The 21,965-nt window shown below is 41.0% G+C and overlaps 1 protein-coding gene across 1 annotated transcript in view; it reads left to right on the top strand.

The window, feature by feature from the left end:
• Nucleotides 1–15,173, top strand: part of LOC141139305 (protein eva-1 homolog C-like) — a 419,753-nt gene extending 404,580 nt beyond the window's left edge. Inside the window, exon 7 of the mRNA XM_073625284.1 lies at nt 14,440–15,173. Within this exon, the coding sequence (XP_073481385.1) occupies nt 14,440–14,810 (371 nt within the window). The 3' untranslated portion in view covers nt 14,811–15,173. The remainder of the gene's footprint in view (nt 1–14,439) is intronic.
• Nucleotides 15,174–21,965: the final 6,792 nt, after the last annotated feature.

The following is a 21,965-nucleotide window of genomic DNA, read 5'->3' as shown; positions in this document are numbered from 1 at the left end:
AAATACATATATAAAAAAATTTATTTTTCCTCAGTTTAGGCCGATAAGTATTCTTCTACATAATTTTGTTGAAAAAAATCGCAATAAGCGTTTGGTTTGCGCAAAAGTTATAGCGTCTACAAAATAGGAGATAGTTTTATGGCATTTTTATTGATATTTTTTTTTTTTTACTAGTAATGGCGGCGATCAGTGATTTTTATCGTGACTGCGACATTATGGCGGACACGTTGGACAATTTTGGCGCAGTTTTGGGACCATTCACATTTATACAGTGATCAGTGCGATTAAAAATGCATTGATTACTGTGTAAATGTGACTGGCAGTGAAGGGGTTAACCACTAGGTGGCGCTGTAGGGGTTAAGTGTGTCCTAGGGAGTCATTCTAACTGTGGGGGGGAGGGGCTGTGTGTGACACTACACTGATCATCGATTACAGGGAGCTGTGATCCGTGAGAGTGTCATTAGGCAGAACAGGGAGATGCTTGTTTACATTAGCATCTCCCTGTTCTTCCCCACCGTGAGACGATCACGGGTATCGCCGTGGACATCGAGTCTGCGGGACCCGCGATCACGGTCATGGAGCTCCTGGCGTGCGCGCCCGCAAGCTGCCTCTTAAAGGGCAACGTACAGGTACGTTAATCTGCCTGTACGTGCTCTTCTGCCGCAGTATATCTGCGTGAGGCAACTGCCTGTAAACGACCCCCATGTCCCGAAGCCCACTGACGGCTGATGACTCATCTGTTGTTGAGGACATTGCGGCCAGCTTCCCAACCCTACTCCTTAACCAATTGACTGTGCGCTTAGCCCAAACCGCTCGCCTATCCCTACTTGTAGAGTACTTTATAAGAAGCAGCAAAAGAGGAGGTGGTGGAAGCACAGATTCACAGAATAAATAAAACAGAAGCAGCAAGATGCTTGCACTGCATGTCCTTGTGTGCAGCTTCCTCTCCAGCAAGGAGAACATTGAAGAGCACAGAATAGACATCACCAAATCTCTTTCCAATTCTCCTTATGAGACTTAGGCCAGCTGGTTCAGCAAGAACCCGTGGTTGCAGGAAAGAAATACGCACCGTTTATGGCTGACCTAATAATTAGAGCCTGAAGGACCTTGGATGATCTCACACTTCAGATACACAGCTACTGTATGAGGAGGAATTCAAGGCAAAAGTGTATTGCTTGGGCACAGTTAACATTTACTAGGTCGGGGTACATGGGAAGTTTTTACAACCTTTCCTGAACGATTTAACTTGACAGATAGTAACGCAAAGTAAGCCACATTTAAAACATCCGTTTTACCGCGTTTACATGCCACGTTTTGCCGTGTTTGCATTTAGAAGCGTTTTAAAAAATTTTTTTTATTTTTTTCTTTAAAATGGCCAAAAATGAAAATGCAAAAAAAATGTAAATGAAATGCAGCTAAACACGAGTTAACGCGTTAAGAAGCGTTTGGCGCTTGAAATGCCTGTAAACTCAACTTCTGAACGTATTTTTTTGCATTCCAAAAAAGGCTTCTAAACTCAACTGCCTAGAAACGACTGCAAACGACCCTGTGTACATGGGCAGATAAGATAACATAGAGGAGAGTTCAGGGGCAGCTGAAAAAGACTCCCAACTGCTTCTAAACGTCCGTTTACCAGCAGCAGTGTACATGAGGCCTTATATAGTTCCTTTTTAGATGGCAATTTACTTTTTAAGTTCAAGCCCATTTTTACATGTCCTGTCTTTTCAATTTACAAGGCTGGGTGTATGTAGACCGCATGGTGGTCTACAAGATTTCTCATCTGTGGCTGACCTCACTACACATCAGCCAGAATCCAGAACAGCAGCAAAGGGCTTGATCTTCCAATGTGCAGCATCCACAAGCTGTAATCTCTCTAGTGTTGTTGTAAGATCTCTAGTTTTTTTTCCAAGATGAAAGCAAAGATATTTTTTTTCTCGGATGTCTCTAATAGCTTTTGTTTGCAGATGAGTAATGTCTCCTGGCTTCAGCTCAGCTCCAAAGGGTTTCTTTTTCCAAATATAACTGCTAGTAAAACAAACAGTTTTACATATTTGGAAATATTTAGTTGCTGAGACGGCAGTGTAATGGACGAGGCATTATTCACAACACAAACTGATTATCTTCTGTAGGGCCAGTGGGGACAGCTGCCGCAGAGTTCAATACAGAGATTGGTAAAGGAAAGATAAAAAGACAGGAAATTACATTATGCTGCTCTGTGTTTTGTTTTTCCTATCTTTTTTAAATCCTATAAGATTTTACTTCATAAACAACTTGAGTTGTCTAATTAGTGGCAGGTGTGTATGAACAGATGGCAGTTATTTCACATCCATTTTAATAAACCATAAGGTACTGATATTATTATTATTATTATTATTATTATTATTATTATTAATTCTAATTATTATATAACCTTTTTTTTGTTTTTTTTTGTTCAAGCGACCCTGCCTCTACAACATTCATTTCAAAAACCTATCCCTAGAAAGTTGTGTCCGCTGACCTTACATGATGTATGTTCTCTTCCTAGAAAGGTTTATGTAGACCCAGTCATCCACCTATCTATGGAAAGTTGTGTCTGCTGACCTTACATGTTGTATGTTCTCTTCCTAGAAAGGTTTATGTAGACCCAGTCATCCACCTATCGATGGAAAGTTGTGTCTGCTGACCTTACATGTTGTATGTTCTCTTCCTAGAAAGGTGGATGACTGGGTCTACATAAACCTATCAATGGAAAGTTGTGTCTGCTGACCTTACATGTTGTATGTTCTCTTCCTAGAAAGGTTTATGTAGACCCAGTCATCCACCTATCAATGGAAAGTTGTGTCTGCTGACCTTACATGTTGTATGTTCTATTCCTAGAAAGGTTTATGTAGACCCAGTCATCCACCTATCAATGGAAAGTTGTGTCTGCTGACCTTACATGGTGTATATTCTCTTCCTGAAAAGGCTGTAGACCGAGTCATCCACCTATCCATGGAAAGTTGTGTCTGTTGACCTTAATCACCCACAAGCCCAGGAACCACTGCTGATGCCACCATTTAGGATCCAAATTTTGATAACACAACAGACTTAGAGCTCAGTTGACGCCCTGTTGATCCCTTGTGTTTGCAGTATTGCTGAAACCTATTGTGGACCCTAAGCTCCATTCTGGTTTAGAATGCTAAGGAGATAAGTCATGTGACACTTAAGCTCAGCTTTAAAGGGGTTGTAAAGGTTCACGTTTTTTCTCCTTAATGCATCCTATGCATTAAGGTGAAAAAACATCCGACAATATCGGCCCCCCCATTTTACTTACCTGAGCCCGTTCACCTGCTGCGCTCGCCCCCAATTTCCTCTTCGCCGCTCAGCCTGGCCGTTGATTGGCTAGAGTGGATGGGTTGAAAGCAGCGCAGCCATTGGCTCGTGCTGCTGTCAATCACATCCAATGATGCGGCGCGCGGGGGGGTGGGGCCGAGTGATACAGTCAGCGGCTATAGCCGCCGGGTGTATCACGGGAGTGCGCCCGCAAGAACTAAACACCATGCGAGAGAGCTAGCATGAAGGTGTTTAGTTCTTGCGGGGAGGAGCTGAGACAGCCGCCGAGGGAGCCCAGAAGACCAGGTTTGGGGCCACTCTGTGCAAAACGAGCTAAGTGGAGGTAAGTATAACATGTTTGTTGTCTTTTTTTTTTTTTTTTTTTTTTTTTTTAAATTACCTTTACAACCCCTTTAAGATCTGAAGTCAACATTTGTGTAATAGAGATCTTCAGGGCTCCCAAAGTGCCTGCATGTCTTCTCATCTCTACATTCAGTTTGTACACTGATTTAAAAAGTAAGTTTAGTTAAAGCCAAACTCTGGGAAAATACTTCCTGTGCTGCAAGGGTCAAATGCTCAGTATGTGTAGGAGTAGAAAAACAGACAGTATTACATATTTTGATTCCCTATTCCAGCAGGCTCCAGCACCGCCCTCTCCTTCCCAAAGCTCCAAGCTGTGGGCAGTCCCTCAGCATCATTATGCACAAAGCAGGGCTAATGACCCTGCATAGTTTGTGGCGGGTTGAGCATGTGACCGTGAATGGTTTAGAGGGGCAGCTGCAGGGTCCCAGTCACAGCTAGAAGGAGCCTATGGGAGAGAGGAATAAGGTAAGTATTACTCCTTATATCTTTACTCCTTAAGCTGGCCATAGATCTTTTCTGTTCAGCCTGTGGGCTGAATAAAATCTGACCCACCATAAATTGGTATATGCCTAAAGTATAACTACTGTATGCAGTTATTTATAGCTAGAAAGAATAAACAATCAAATTTAAAGTGGTATTAAAGGTTTGGTATTAAAAAAAAATAGGCGCACTTACCTTCTCTGTGCAATGGTTTTGCACAGAGCAGCCCTGATCCTCTTCTTGGGTCACTTGCTAGCGCTCCTGGCTCCTCCCCCTTGACCAGTGCCCCCAATAGCAAGCCGCTTTCTATGGGTGGGGGCACTGGTGATTTTTTTTTTTCTTCCAAGCCCTGCTCTATGCATCCATAAAACACATAATCGCTGCTCGCCCCCCCCCCCCCCCCCCCGCTCTCTCCTCTCCTGATTGGTTCACTGGTGGCTCTCATGCACATTGCTGGATTGAGATGGGGCTCAGTATTAGAGGGCTGTGGGAGGAGGAGCACACTTCAGCCTTTACAACGATTTTAAAACCCAATTGAGCTTTCTATTTACATCAGCTAAATACTTTCCAGGTATATCAAAATAAAATGTGTTCAAAATCTTAGTTTGTTTTCTAAAGAAATCCAGCTGATTGTATCTTGGAAAGACAAATCTTTCACTTTGGCCATTGTATTTTGACCTTTGGCTGTCAAAATACCTGAGCAGTGCCTGCATCTGATTTGATGCAGATGCTGTTCAGCCAATAATTTTCCATCCAGCTCCTTGATTCTTCAGTTGAGGGATGTAATGAAAGGGTGCTAACCAGGGTTGCCAACCTCCCGCAGCATTTTTTTACTGACAAAACATGGAAATTTTACTGGCAGACCACATTTTTTTACTGGCAACCTAAGAAATTACAGAACTCCTATTGAAAACTTACACAATGAATATGTGAACAGTATAAACATGATATGGAAACACTGACAATACCTGTAACAAAGTAATTTGCTTGATTTATACTTAAAAAGTCAACACAGCATGAAATTATCAGCCCCTGATATTTACTGGCAGTTGTAAAAAAAAAATCACTGATTTTTACAAACTGTCAGTAAATGTACTGGCGGTTGGAAACCCTGGTGCGAACTGGTATTTCAACTGGTTCATCAGAAACCGTAAGAGATTCGCTCCCTGCATGGCCTGCTTTAGATTGAACAAGCATTTAACCCTTGCAGTGTGTGTGTGGGGGGGCAGGGGCGCCCCGGTACCCCACTGTAAGATTATTTTTTTCCATCCCAGAGTTCAGCTTTAAATTCATATTAGGGTATGTTCTGTAAATAATGATGTTTATAAGGAGAGGTAATGATGTTCCTTATGGTCTTATGCCCATTTTTTATTTTGATTTTCACAATGGAATTGATTTTGGTACTGGCAGCAAGATAAGAGGTAAGAAGTGAGGCAAAAGTTCAGAAACTATTTTCACTTGGACTTTCCTTGGACAGTCATCACTAGTTACAGGGTTTATTGCATTTGTATGTTTTATGTTTGAGTTTTTTTTTTCCCATTAGCGATTATTGGGGTTCAGTATTTTTTATTTGACATTTGTTGTTGTATCACATTTCACACATAAGCGCTACACCTTTTGTAGCCATCCAAAGTTCAGACACTGAAGGGTATAATCTACAACCTTGTTCCAAGGCATGCTGGAAGATCCTACAGTTAAAAAAAAAAAAAAAAAAAAAGAAACAAAATCACATAGATGATCATAAAGACATGCAAAAGCAATACGAAATAATCATGAAATAACTACTATGTGCACTTTTGGCACTGCTAATCGAAGCTCCTGCACCTGCTGCTCTATTACTGTTCTGTATAAGACGCTGCGCACAGCTGTCTCACACCCATAAATACTCCAGCATTCCTTCACGAGCAGCAAAACCCCATTCACTAGCTGGACTTGCTGGATGTCTTTATTTACATGTTACAAGTCCCAAGCAGTGACCCAAGATCAGCAGCTGTTGGGTGGGCGTCCGAACATGAAAGTATAGTATGACTGCCATAGACTGTCATGTTGTAACTAATGTTACCTGAAGACCTCACCCCTCTTGTCCCTGACATTTTTCTGGTATAAATAGGCTTTCATTCTGTAGGTTCTCTTTCACCATGTGAGTTAGCATCTATTGGCATTCAAGGACCACCAAAATCTGACCCTCCATAAATAGCTATATGCCTAAAGTATAAATACTGTATGCAGTTTTGCATGGCTCGAAGGAATAAACTATGATCAGATTTAAAACCCAATTGAACTTTCCATTTACATCAGCTAAATACTTTCCAGGTGTATCAAAATAAAAGCTATTCAAAATTAGTTTGTTTTCTATAGAAAACATCCATATCCTGAGTAGAAAAGTCTGTCCCCTGGTTTCATGCTGCAGAGAAGGACCCTTGATCTCTGTGTGGAAGCAATGGCCTCTCTGCAGGGGTCTGACTCCCCCCTGCTGAGTCAGACCTTTAACTTTGTAGTCGACATACCTTATGCTCATTGCTGATTAGACAGCTCTAGCTCTGAATCAACAAGGAACGCACTGGACCTATGCAGAGAGACCACTACTTCCTCAAAGCGCAAATGTCCTTCTCTATAGCATTCTCGCGGGAGTCAGGCTTTTTAACTCAGGCTGTGGCTACTTTCTATAGAAAACTAATCATAGGACTTTACACACCTTTGTTTTGAAGAACCTAGAATGTACAGTATACTGTATAGCTCATTTAAACTAAAGCTTCAAAATACATGTAAACCCTAAGTCAGTTGTCTCCAAACTGTGGCCCAGGGGCCAGATGAGGCCCTTTGCTTGTTTTTATCCTGCCCTTTGGGCACTAATTCATCCTCTAATACCAACAATGGAGCATAATCCCCCCCACAACCACTGACTCCAATGAAGTCAAGAGGTTTATGAAAACTGCAGATTTAAAAATATTTTACATTTTGCTTCAAATTATATTTCATGTTTAATCTTATATGAAGTTTTAGTGATTGGGTTTCAATATACTTTAAATTAGATGTATGCATCACTTGAGTTAGGATAAGGTGGCAGTTGGGTAGAGATTAGACTCAAAGTTTATTATCCAGTGATGTCAAAATGCCCGGACCCCTATGTGCTTGTGTGACCTCTAATTTTGAGCAGGAAGTATAAAAGGAATTTCCTTCACAAAGAGCGGTTGCACAGAGTTTTGGTAACCTATACCTACCTATGAATGTTCTATTTGTGTTTTGCAATCCAAAGCCAAATGCCAAATATTTAACTTCAATATTCACTCTTTTACAGAATCTAGAGCTGACTCCGATCAGCTTAAAAAAGTGGTGTTTTTTAGGCAAGGCTCTAATGTTCATCAGTCTAGGGCAGGGGTTGGTAAATTACGGCCCGTCAGTGCACGTGATGAATATTTTAACCTCGGCTTTCTTGGGATAACAACCGATGCGGCTAAGAAGCCGCTAAGCTGTTATCCCAAGCAGCGGGAGAGGATGTCCCCTCTCTCCCGCCGCCTTCCAGGACTCACCCGGGCTCTCCCATTCCACCGGAAGGCCCGAGCGATCAGTCGGTGTTCCATCAGATTAGGTGACTCATCAGATAACGGAAGTGACGTTACCAGCAAAAATTGCTTACTGCGAATGAGCAATAAATTCCAGCATGGTGGCTATGCGTTCCAATAGGTTTCCTAATCTGACAGAACACGAAGGTGGCAGTGGCCGTCTTGTTACACCCAGTTCTTCTTACATCCAGGAAAATCTGGAATTTCACACTTGTTTTAGCAGTAAAGTCAGCGTATATAGTGTAATATATACAGTATTGTAAATCTCCGATACTGTTTTCTTGTTAAGTTTGAAAACCAGCGGCAAGGCTACAGTCAGAAAGTGTCAACGGCCAGCTTGTTACGCCCCACACTGCTCAGCGCCAAACTAATAGTCAGAATTGGCCGACGACATTTCTGGACACCCTCACTTGGTCACCTTGATATACTGTATTTCATTATATGTAAGCTCAGTTTACTGCTATAATAAGTGTGACATTCAAGACTTGCCAGGGTGTAACAAGATGGCCACTGCCACCTTTGTGTTCTGTCAGATTAGAAAACCTATTGGAATGCATAGCGGCCATGCTGGAATGCATTGCGCAAGCGCAGTAAGCTATTTTTGCTGGTAACGTCATTTCCGTTACCAAATCTGATGCGTCACCTAATCTGATAGCACACCGGCACATGCGCCGGCTGACCGGAGACCCGAATGAAGCCGGAATCGGCTCTGATCGTTCTCGGATCTAGTAACCTGGAAGCAATGTCATGGCATCACTTCAGCTTTACAGAAGACTTAAAGGTGCCAAATTTAAAAAAATGACAGCATTCAAAACAGCCAAACTTTGTGTTTTAAAAGCTTTTAAGTGCAATGGAGGGATTTGAGGTCTTATAGACCCCAAATCCCTCCATAAAGAGTACCTGTTACTGCCTATTACTGTCACAAGGGATGTTTACATTCCTTGTGACAGCAATAAAAGTGATCAGAATTTTTTTTTTTTTTAAAGGGACAGTGTAAAAATAAAAAAATAAAAGAAGCGAGCGCCTACGTAAATAGCAACCGCAGTGTTTTCAACCACTTGTGAAGTATCGCCACGATCATTAGAGAAAGAGAAATAATTCTAGCTCAAGACCTCCTCTATAACTCTAAATTGGTAACCTGTAGAAATTTTTAAATCATTTCCTACGGAGATTTTTAAGTACTGTAGTTTGTCACTATTCCACGAGTGTGTGCAATTTTTAAGCATAACATGGGGGGGGGGGGGCTGTGTAATATGCAGGGGGGCTGTGTGATGTGCAGGTGGGCTGTGTAATGTAAAGGGGTCCAGAGGTGAGCGGCTGTGTAATGTAAAGGGGTCCAGAAGTATGGGGTCTGTGTAATGTAAAGGGGTCCAGATTATTATCTTCATTTATTAGCAGGTGAATGCGGCCCTCCTTGCATTCACATACTTTGAATCTGGCCCATAAGTGGAAAAAGGTTGCTGACCCTTGGTCTAGGGCATGTCATAGATAAGAATTACTTTCTTAATTTCTCAGTCCCCCAGGATTCCTCCCTTCCAGTTCTGGTATTCATGACCAGTACCACAAAGTCACTCCTGGGGAAGAGAAATAAGGCAAGTGATCCTTTGTGTTACATTGCAATTGGCATTAGAAGCTTAATATACTGGAGACTTCTAAAACCATACATTTTATAACTTAACCAAAGTCCAGCTTCAAATTTCCATTCTTTGTTTAGTCCTAATGCGATAAATAATGAAGATGACACAACCCAAATTTTACTCTGAAGTACTTCTGGAACTTTTTGCTGGCCAGTTTTACACTACATAAACCACATCTGTGTTTACTAACATCTCTCTATAAACCCTTCTAAAGTTTCAACGCGTTCTGCTGAACTTCAGTCTGCTTTCTTTTCTTAGAGATAGCCAAAATCCTTTGTTGGTTTCATGAAAGCCATAGTTCACATCACTTGTGGAAATAAATATGGTCTTTTGTCTGTTTGACCCCTAATACATCTCAAAATGGGTTCTCTTGAAAGTCATCATTAAGTTTATTAATTACCTTGGATCAAGAAAGAACACATAGCTAAGACTCCTGACACACCAGAGTATTTTAGCCCATTTTACCACTGTCTTATGTTGTGCAAACCAATGGAAAAATATGAGTCTAAAGCACAGTACATGGTAAGGCAACATAAAAAACAACTATGCAGAGTTCCCAATGAGGTCCCCAAAGATCTTAATTTGAGCTAGAAGTGGGAACATGCATGTAGTAATTTTCTTGTGGATTTCTTATCTCCACTTTGCCTAAAATGACCAGCTGCTATTAAACATTTATTATATAGTATCTCATGCTGTACTGCTGGGTACTGTGTCCTTGGCTGGTCTATACTTTACTCTGTATACAACCATATTAGTGGGTCTTGGGATGCGTGAGATCACAGGTGTGGTTTGATATCATAGTGCCATAGTGAGGAAAAATTTTTTGTGGTCATGTGATGGTTTCCATCCCCACCAAAAATAGGTTTTCTTTGTACACAGTAAAATAATTTTAAGTCCAAGTCGGGAGGAAAAACAATATAGTGCTCTGTAAACAATGCAAGGACACACAGCTTTCATAAATTTACACCTTACTCATGTTTCTTTCCAACCCAGATCCCGTCATAGATGGGCACTTCTACTAATCTATTAACCAGAATTCTGTTATGAGGGAAACATTGAAGGTTCGGTTGAGGACCTCTTTTTTTTTAAATAGTCTTCTGGCTATCATGCTGAACATTTTACTTCAATACTTTTGAGTAACTGACTTGGAACAAGTAAGCTCTATTCAGTCAATATCCTTGTTCTGTAGTTGGCGACTCTCTATTTAAAGCCCAAATGAAAGCTATTTTTTATAAGTGTTATGGCTGCATAACAAGTAAAGAATGTGTTTTTTGTTTTTTTATAATTTGCTTTAGACAAATGTCAAACTAGCAGCCTGGAGATCTGGACTGCTTCTCTTGCACAGAACATAGCGATCCAGATCTCCAGAGGTTCATCATGCCCTCTGCACAGTGTTCCAAGCAACAATGATGCTCAAGGTGTGTGACCAATGGAGATCCGGACCACCCTGACTGAGAGCAGCGGTCTGGATTTCCAGCATAATGCTAGCACAGAACAGCTTGATTTCATTTGTTAGCTGACTGAATTTTAATTATATCTCTGGGTTTCCGCAAGCAATTGGGGACCAATCAGCATGGTTTCTGACTATCAAATCGCTATGATATGGTGATCACTTGGGTTTGTTTACATAGTTTATAAAAAAGCCTTAAGCCTCATGATGTCATAGTGCATTGCACTAACATCACCCATACAGGGTATTTGATAAGCCTTAAAGCCCAACTCTGGACAAAAAAAAGTTTTCCTATACATTGGGGCTCTGCCCAGACTGCACAGGTTAACTACTTGTTTTTGTCTAGGGGATTGGGGAATGGAGATATACTTGCCTAATCCTCCAATTCTTCCCACCCAAGACCGGTCCCTGTGGCTCCTGCCCCTGTCCCCCACGTCTTGTGTGGTAGACTGTTTCTGACATCATCACGCCCCTAGACCTGCTCTGAACGTAAGAACATCAGGAACAGTCCACTGCTGGATCGTGGAAAAGTGCTGTTTGCAGGTGGAGTGGAGGTTCGGGTGAGTATAAGCTTTCTCCAATGCCTTAGACAAAAACGAGCAGTTGACTCGTGCATTGTGGGCACAGCCCCATTGCATTGGAAAACTTTTTTTTTTGCCTGAAGTTGGGCTTTAAAGTCAAGAAAACTTCCACATTTGGTCTAGACAGCAAGGCTTCAATGACTTCTGGTCATAAAGGGGAAAAGTGAACTCTTTTTTTACTTAAATTATTTCAAGAGGGTATGCAGTGAACATAGCGATATGCAGTGTTGCAGTGACACGTGGTCTGGTGAGTTGCACTGAATAAAAATGCATTATGTCTGCATTTCTATGCAGAGTTCCGCACCTCACCGCAGTGTTGTGGTATAAACATGGCACACAGAAACAATTGTTTTCTGTGTGCCTTAGCACTGAGCCTTTGGTAATATGTGCAGGTTTATTATACAGTATTTATTTAGCACCAATAGTTTGCACAGCACTTTACAAAAGGAAGGCAGACTTTACAGTTCCCATAATTTAATACAAGAGGAATCAGACTGCAAGCTCTAAAGAGCAGGGCTCTCTAAGAGGGAGGGTCAAGTGATGCAAAAGGGTAATAACTGTGAGGATGAGCTGATAGAGAAAGTAAAAAGACAGTGTATTAGAAGCAGTATAGGGTTCTCTAAAGAGATGGGGTTTCAGGGACCACCTAAAGGTGAATAGAGTAGGAGATAGACTGGGGTAAGGCGTTCCAGAGGATGGGAGAGGCTCTGTAGAAGTCCTGGTGGTGAGCATGGGAGGAGGTGATGAAGGAGCTAGAGAGCAGGAGGTCTTGGGAGGAGTGGAGAGGACAGTTTTGTTGGTATTTTGAAACAAGGTTAGTGAAGATGCCGATTATTATTATTATTATTATTATTCGGGATTTATATAGCGCCGACAGTTTATGCAGCACTTTTGCAATATAAAAGAGAGACAATACAGTTATAATACAATAAAATACAAGAGGATTAAGAGGCAGATGATGTGAACAAGCCCTTAACAGCACAGATTTATACAGATCTATATTTAATTTTACATCTCAAAACCAAATGGACAGAAATACATAAATGGGACCAGTTTTATCTGCCAGAGGATTTGTATTTCCAAAAGAGATTTCAAAAGCCCAACTCTCTTGCAACTTTTCTTGCATTACTTGGTCTCGCAAAATTGAACACTCTGGACAAAAGTCTTAAAATAAATGAAGATGAAATATTAAAAAAAGAATGAAGCTCAATGTAGTAAAAAAAAAAAAAATACAAACTGAAGATTGACCCTTTATAAATTGGGCCTCCAGAACATTACATTTTGCTTGCAGAGCAAGAGAAACATAGTAAAAAATCGTCCCTGTTACCTTTTGTTTACCCGTCTTCCTATGGGGTCTGTATTCCACTTTACTCCTAGTTTTAATATTACAGGACAGGACGTTGTTCTGTACTGAAGTTCACTTTATGAAGTTCCCAAGTGCTCCATTTGTCGTCTAATCTGTTCTCAGGCTGTTTGCCAGACGGCTGCAGCACAGGAAAGGCTAGATCATTGAGATGCTGTAGAGAAAAGCGAGGAACACAGTAAAATGTAAATGATAAATCAAACCTTGATCGCGCTGGAATTAATTTTTGGTGGTCTGGGCAGGGAGCCAGCGTGGTTCCTCTAAGTGAATGTATGTTGTGCAGGGATTAAGTTTCATTCTTTGTAAAGGACGGGATGCATGTGACACAATCAGATACGTCAAATACCAAGACAAAACCGGTTGAGGTTATATTATTTTACCAGGCTTTTAGAAGAGACTTTTGTATTTTCAAATGAATTGTTGTAAATCTAGAACTCTGAATCTCTGGGGAATGCTTGGCACCATTCCAAAAGTAGTGACACTATTTTCTTTGTAGGCACAGGGTTTGAAGAGATCCTGTAATCCAAGCAATGTAAATTTTTAAAGTATATCCACAACAAAAATAGAAAGCTTTGGCTTTAGATAGAGTAGAGAAGGAATGAAACCCATGTCAGTTTTGTCATTTTTATTTTTTATTTAGCTCTGTGTCCCATTGGGGAAATTTCCCTTTATTTTCTGCCCCGGAGATACAGGAGGAAGTGAGAAAATCCCTCCAAAATTGGGAGAAATGCAGATAGTTGGCCCTGGAAAAGGTGTCCTGTTGAGCAATAGGGACATGGTTAACAACCAAGACTCTATCCAAAGCTAAATAAAAAAAGTTTTGACTTTAGATATACTCTTGTGCTGCTCTATGTGGCTGCCAGGACCAGGCAATGAAAGTTCCGAACCAGTTGAAGGCTATGGACACCCCTTCCCCAGCCCCAGGTGACAGCAGTGGGGTAGTGAGTCATGTGTACACCTGAAACTTGAAGTGCCCGGCCTTTGTCCTGGAGGCCAAACTGAACAGCATGGAAGTGGGAAAAATTAAGTACATACTGTTTGCGGGGGGGGGGGGGGTAGGTGAGTTGGGGTGAGGGTGGTTAAAGCATATCAACTCAAAAAACAATATATATTGCACCTTAGATGTGTTTGGGTTTTTTTTAGGCTTTTGTTCCATTTTTATCTGGTGAGCCTACTTGTAAAATGTTTCCGGTCCTAGGGTTACAACGCTCACTCACCACACTGTAGCTATAGAGGAGTAAAGTTGTCACCCTAGGTTGCTTTTCTGAACTGGACTAAAAACACCACCACTTCTCATTTTCTTTACCATAGATAGTTTTTTTTTAATTTACAGAAGATATTGTGGAAAGATGATAACATTTCAGTTCAGTACACTGGAAGTTAATAGGATTTCCATCAGGATCAGCAGGTGTTTTTATGTACTTGCAGAAAATTTACTTAGACTAAAAAAAATGAATACAGCCACCAAATGTAAGGAGTGGTAAACTGCAATGCATTACATTTTGTTCTTGAGTTGAGATATAGTCTACATGGCTCCTTTACTTTGCTCTACACGGGCAAAGGAAAGCAAGTCTACATTTATGTATTTGTGTTCTGTATTCATATTTTGCTTTTCACTGCAACAGAGTGAAGGAAGTAAGCAGTGCTCCTTAATTCAAATGGTTAACTTTGCTTATTCTTTCTTTGACACATTCTTTCTATTTGTTTGCAGAAAACCCAGAAAGAGCAGCTTTGTATTTTGTATCTGGAGTGTGCATCGGTCTCATTTTGACACTCGTGGCTCTAGTAATGAGGATATCCTGTCAGACCGACTGTAAAAGGTCCACGGTGAAGAAGACGCCCAGGAAACAGGAGAGCGACAGTGACAGCAGCGATAGCGATGATGACTCGGACACCACATCTGACTTGTCTGCCAGAAGGCATCGGCGCTTCGAGAGGACTTTAAACATGAATGTTTTTACCTCTGCCGAGGAACTGGAGAGGGCACAAAGGCTGGAAGAGAGGGAACGTATTATCCGGGAGATCTGGATGAACGGGCAGCCGGACATCCCGGGGACAAGGAGCCTGAACCGCTATTATTAGGAAAGCTTTTGTGCCAACTGCACACTTTGGTGAACAATGAGAAGCTTGTGTTTATGAGAGACTTTGTCAGGAAGCTCACGGAAATTCATTATTTATGAACTTTGCAGTTCCTCAGTACTGTGACCCTCAGGATATGAGAATGAGGGCAACTTTACTCCTTGCTGTTAGCTAGGAGCAGTTATAAACACTTTGTGAGATTCTTCTCTGAGACTGTAATGATGATGCTTGAGGCTGGTCCTTGATGACACTCCAAGGTTCTGAGACGAAGCAACAGACTTGGAAAACTCAACCAGCATGGACAATTTTACAATGCAATGCAAGAGCTGCTTGCTACCATATGGGCATTTTTTGTGGGATGGGGGGGGGGGGGTATAGAAGGACGTTTTATGTTTCTTACAGACAGAAAATCATCATGGTGATTGTCTGTGCTATTTAATAGATGTTTGAAATCCTCTTTTGTTTGGCAGCATTTACAACTGACACCTCAGGGATGAAATCCTTCAGTAGTTTGGCTCACAAGTGGCAGGTGTGGGAGGCACTCCACCCTTTGGCTCTTCAGGGGCTACAAGACTGGGAAAGCCCTACCAGTTAGCAGGACTTGTAGTTTCTCATAGCCAAAGGAACTGTAGGCTGCCCTCACTTGATTTATGGTGTTATGAGCACAACTGGTTTTACATCATTGGGACTTTTAGGCACTGTATTAGAAGCACATTTACAGAACACTCCCAACCTGGCCGACTGGTAATTAGTATATGTGATGAGGTTATTATGTGCTCAACCTGTCCAACTCTATTGGGGCTCAGGGGAACACATGAACCAGGTGGGTGCAGGGAGGAACCTTATGGGAATTGATGGGCAGCATAGTGGAAGACCTTCTCTTTCCTGATAAACATCTGTGATTACTCTGTAGAGGAACCATACCCTTGTATGAGTGGTTAAAGGTCATCCCCACTGAAACCACAAAACTCATATTTCAACTGTGGGTAGGCTGATTTCCTATAAATTCAATGGCTAGGGACTTGGCCATAAAAAAGTGAGATTCTCTCACAGCTGGATTCCTCAGTTTTCTTAGCTCTATTGTATCCAATGGAGAGAAAAAGCAGAACACTTTCACACTGAAGATTTATTTATAAACCATTGGCTATTGAAGCCTTTGGAACACTTTCTATGGCATATTTGCAGATGATCATTTTGTCAATATACTGAAGAATCTACGTTTTTCAAAGGCTTGCATTTTGTTAGTGTATGTACAGTGATTTTCTACATATTCTTTAGAATCAGCAAGTGGAGCTCTGGAATCCTTTTTAGTTTTAGCATTTTATCTTTGCTAATACAAGGCTAAAAGATGTCCTATATTTACAGAGCTTAACAAGTCATCTCAGATGGCTCAGTAGGAGGTTTTAGGACCCATTCACACCACAACACACTTGTTTCCATTGTGGTGCACTGTGTTAGGCACACAAGCACACAAAAGCATAGGTGCTATTTACATTTTAGTGCAGTGTAACACACAGGACACCATACCTTGGCCTGTTTTGTGGTACTTTGCAGCACATATATGTTGTCACAGTGCATTGGAGTACTATTAACAATGAATGGTACCACAGCACCCCAATGCATGTGTTTCAGCAATAGCCTGGTGTAATCGGGACCTTAATCTGACAAAGGGAGCCATAGACAGATGTCTCGGCATTGCTTTATTTTAAGCTAACTCATATTGGTTTGGGAATCTTTTATCTTTTAAGCTTGATTCTGTTCAAACCCAGCTCTGGACTCACCACCCATGCGCATTTTTTTACGTTTTTTATGCTTGCCTATTTTAATTTGTTTTCAGGCTATTCTTGTGACACAGGGTCCTCTTTGCCTCTTCTCTAGTGGTGGGCAGTCTGCAATGATGCAGAGCGCATCACTGACATCAGAATTTCTCTCTGCCTGTAATACCTTGTGCAGGGCGCCATTGTGATGCTCCCTTTAGGAGGAAGATCATTAATGCCTTGTACTTACAGTATGTCCTCAATCATCCGAGTTGAATGATGCTGGGCGTTATTCAAACTGGAAGACCAAGAAGATCAAGCAGGGAAAGGAAATTACTGTAGGGTAAAGCAAAATCTGCTTTATTTTTATTATTATTTTCACTGTTACTGGGGCACATTTCATATATTTTCCAGAGGCAGGCTTTAAGTTTATATTAAGTTTAAAGAGAAGTTCCTGTAAGAGCTGGGATTCCACTATTGCTTCATGATTCTTCTGTGTAGCTGCATTGATGGGATAATCCTGGCATAGGTCCCTGGTTTGCCCAAGTGGTGTATCTTCAATTACAGGTTTCGATCTTTGCACAATCTACCAGTGACATCCTGCTATTTATGTGTTATGATAAAATACAATAATTCTGTACAGTATAGAGACTGCTGTATTTTGTAGGGCAGTCTCCAGTTTTTAAAACACAGTACAAAGTATCAAAGTAGGTATCTCAGTTATTTACAATGTTAATATATGAGCAGGAGACCTAATAGAGGCTTAATTATTCAAATTGAGAGATTCAAATTTTTTGGGAAATCCCAATGGATGAATGCCTCCGGTTCCCAACTGTAAACCCAGTTCTGTTTCATGGGTAGAATTCATGGAAATACGATCTCCATGTGATGTGTCAGAAGCTAACAACCTCAGAGAGGTTGAATCTTTTCATTTTTATAATATATATATATATAAATATAAAGTATTTTGGAAATGCTGCACAATGTTGTGCCTTATTGAGTATCTTGTTTGTTGAGCAATGTTTCCCTATGGAATGCACACTATTTTTATATATTTTATTAAAGGAGAATAAAACGTCTTTGTATGTTGAACAATGAGAGACCAAATGTGGCCAAAGGATGAAACAAATAAAATAAATGGTTTTGTATTTCATTATTATGTCTTGTGTCACAGCACAGGTGCTGCACATCCAATAGTTGTGTATTTCATAAAGCACTGAAGTTCATGAAAGGGTTTACCAGAGTGAACTTAAATTACTTTTCTGCAGACAATTTGGGTAACCCCAAGACATGCAGATTTATAGGTAATCAGAATTCTAAAATTACATTCTGAAAACAGCACCAACTGCAGGAGAAACAAGGTATTGCATTGCATCAAATGTGAAACCCCAAAGGCTACATTTTCATGATTGTAGATCATTTTATTAGTTTTAGTGTGGCTGATCACCTTTACCCTCTTTCAGCTACTTCATGTCTATATGCATTCACCCCAGCATTAATTGCACATTGTTGCTCTGGGCCAGCTTCTTGACAACAGTGGACAATAGCTGTACAATGTATGTCACTGCTGCCTGACTGTACTTTCCTCCAGGAGGTGCCTGCGACAGGGTGACAACACAGGAGTACAATGGGAAAACAAATGTCAAACTATAACAGGAAGTGCCTCAACAAGGACCGTCTAGGCAAGTAGACTGTTTACTTTGCAATTCTGCAAGGGAATTATCGCCAGATCTTAGTGAATGTGGTGAAGCTTCACTTTATAAAGACTACTCAATCACGTGCAAGGAAAATAAAACAAAACAAATATATATATATATATATATATATATATATATATATATATATATATTTTTTTTTTTTTACTTGCACATTAGTGAATGAGGTGAAGCTCTGCTGTCTTCCATTATCCAATAAGTTCTGGGGTAAATCCACTTGCAGAGTGATCACTTCATTAGCCTATAGTAAACCAACCCCAATGTATCTGACAGGATCAACATGTAAGAGTATAAAACTGACAGACGTGTTAGATAAAAACTGGTGGGAGCAATTCAGAGGGGTAAGGACTAAAACATATGAAGTTTAAAATTTAGGGTTTACATATACTTTAAAGAGTAACTCCACTTTTTTTGAGAAAAAAAACATTCCCCTCTGGGTGATCTATGTACCTTGCAAGGATTTTAAAAAACTTTGTTGCAGATCCCTACCTTTTGTTATTCTGAAGAAATCACTGTGTTTATCTGTGCCCCTGTATAGGCTATATATTTTTTTTTATTTGCAATTATTTTTCTCATTAAAGTGGAGTTACCCTTTAAATATAAACTTTTTAATGCACTTATTCCTGTTGGTCTAGAGCAAGGGTCTTCAAACTATGGCCTCCACTTGTTCAGGAACTACAATTCCCATTATGCCTAGTCATGTCTGTGAATGTCCGTTTTACAATGCCTCATGCATTGTGTAGTTCTGCAACAGCACGAGGGCCATAGTTTTGAGTTCCCTGCTCTAGAACAGCCATTCTTAACCAGAGTTTAATGGAACTCTAGGGTTCTTCCAGAGGTTACTAGAGGTTTCTTGAGCTGTGGCTGAATGACATCACATCTGATGGTGCCTGCATGGTTCCGGGATCAAGATCACTTGGGAGAGCCTTTGACATGAACCTGATTTTAGCTGTCTGCAAAGGGGGCATTTTTGCCCACCAGTCACCAATGTAAGGGATATTTTTTCCCACTGACCACCAACTGGTTTCAGAAAGGGTTCCCTGAGACCTTAAACATAATTTCAAGAGGCCCTCTGGGGTAAAAATGTTGAGAAAGACTGTTTTGTTTTAGATTATACCTTCTCTGCTTTGTGCTCCAACGCATACTGGGGTGCTGAAATGAACAGGAAAGGAGTGCTTCTAAAAACAAAACAAAAATAAGCATAAGGAAAAAAAAACACAAAAATTGGTTTGAGGAGGAATTTAGGAAAGATAACACACAATAGGTCAATGTTGTGTGGCTGATGCTGTGCTCTCCTTCAGAGTTTTTGGACTGGAAGACACACGGCCTTTGTGCTAACATGAAGAGTCAAGCCATTACCCAGAAGAGAGAATTCCTCACAAGTCTATTTCTGTAACATTTCTAGAAAGAATGCTTCAAACAAGGTTGCTTCCTTTTGGTGCTTTGAATTTTATTGGAGCTTGTCTTTATAGCCCGGTGCTAAAACAAAATAAGCTTTTCTTTTTCTTTTATTCTCTTGTTAACTCATCACGTTGTATCATAGTACAAACATGGATATTGCTGTCAAAGTAGGAGGTGGAATTCTATGGTCATACTATCCCTTACACCTGTAAGCACAAGTACCGTATTTATCAGCGTATAACACGCACCCCAAGTTTAGGAGGGAATTTTAAGGAAAAAAAACTTTTAGGAGGGAAGTTTAAGGAAAAAAAACTTACATTAAAATGCCCATCAATGCAGCCTTATCGTGTCCATCTGCAGCCTTTTCAGTGTCCATTGCAGCCTTGTCAGTGCAGCCTTGCCCCAGTGCAGCTTTGTCAGTGCAGCCTTGCCCCAGTGCAGTTTTGTCAGTGCAGCCTTGTCAGTGCAGGTTTTGCCCCAGTGCAGCCTTGTCAGTGCAGCTTTGTGCACTCGCCGCCGACATACACAGCTGTGTGTAGATTCAAATATGGCGCCGAGACTGCAGGGATTCCTCGGAGCCGAGATACACATACCCGAGTGTTCTCGGCTTTTTTCGGCGCCGCTCACAGTCACGCCCAGACCTATGATGGACATAACACAGGTCCGAAGGCGGGACTGGGCGTGACTGTGAGCGGCGCCGAAAAAAAGCAGAGGACACTCGGGTATGTGTATCTCAGCTCCGACGAATCCCTGCAGTCTCGGCGCCATATTTGAATCTACTCACGGCTGTGTATGTCGGCGGCAATTGCCATGATCGCTCCGATCACACAAAATCGGCGGGGATCGGCCTATAACACGCACCCACGATTTCCCCCTGATTTTAAGGGGAAAAAAGTGTGTGTTATATGCCGATTAAATACGGTATGTATGCAAAGCAACACTTCCCTGCCATATCTCCAATTACGCAAGCTAGGAAGAGTGAATGTGCCAAAAATATTTAATTAAAGCCAAAACAATTTCTTACAAATATGGGTAGGACTTTTGAGGTGCCAAGTAATGCACAGAACATACTGTACTAGTAAAATCCAATTGTTTATTATTAAGACTTGGTTCAGACTGCCACGACCTGCAGTTAGACTTTGCCAGGAGACTTCTTGGCGACTTGAGTACTTCTTTGAAGCACAAGTCTGATAGAAGTCACCTTGAAATAGTACAGGAACCTTTTTTAAAGTCGGAGTAACTTCAGTAGTGCTAATTAAGACAGCTCTCATTGACTAACATGGGATTTACATGTCACGTGACTTGGGGTTTTCACAAGTTAAATTCCAATTCGCGGCAGTGTGAACCGAGTCTTAAACATGTTCAATTTAGACTTAAAAACACTGATTTCACAAACATATATTGCATAGCATACATACATAAGAAACATTTCCATATGTTTCACAGTAAATCATTATTCATTCCTCTTCACTCAACATAACTTGACTCCTAGATAAAGAGATTGGGGTTCAATCGGGGAAAGTAACACAATGAATCACAACGTGTTTCGTGGGTGTCCACCCCCAACTTCCTCAGCTTCTGTGAAACTTATGATACACAATAAGTTTTTCCAAGACTGGAGTTATGTGCCTGGGCACCACCATTCACACCAGATCTCTCCCTGGGAGGAGGACAGGCAAGTAAATAATATCTATAGGAGCCGGATGATAATATCTGCCAGGGCCAAAGCAAAAAAAAACAGCCCAGAGTTGTACTAGCCCCCTTTCTTATTGATAGCCCCCAAGCGGCCTTCCAAGCTTCTATAGGGGAAAAGAGACCTTTCACTTGTCCACTATCTGTAACAAAATTGGCAGCCCTCAGCAAGGATCTCCCTCCTTCCAAGGAAATAGTGTGCACACTATCTCTTTGGTCTGTGATGAGTTGGTATCTTAGTTCTCTAGGGTTAGGGGTGGTTCTACACTTTTAGAAATTACACATTATTGCCATGTTTTTTAAATCCCTTTTTTAATTTATGCTATTTTAGAAATATCCAAAATGTCAAACCCCTAAGACCACATACTCAGATCATAGTACTTGCAATTTGTAAAGCATTTTGTCCTGTGGCCCCTGGATGGATTTCCATTAATCATCCTTAAGTGACTGGAGTTGTAGCTCAGAACAGCTGGAATGTAACAGAATGGCACCTACTATAGTGTAAGGCCAAGGTGAACTGACCTCACTGCACCTGAGGTAACATCCTGTGCCTATTATTTCAGTCACCCTATGACCATAGGTAATTATGTAAG

The sequence above is a fragment of the Aquarana catesbeiana genome, linkage group LG04 (assembly GCF_042186555.1).
Source record: "Aquarana catesbeiana isolate 2022-GZ linkage group LG04, ASM4218655v1, whole genome shotgun sequence".
Taxonomy (NCBI): domain Eukaryota; kingdom Metazoa; phylum Chordata; class Amphibia; order Anura; family Ranidae; genus Aquarana; species Aquarana catesbeiana.
The sequence above is the reverse complement of the archived record's forward strand: the minus strand, read 5'-3'. Positions and strand labels throughout refer to the sequence as shown.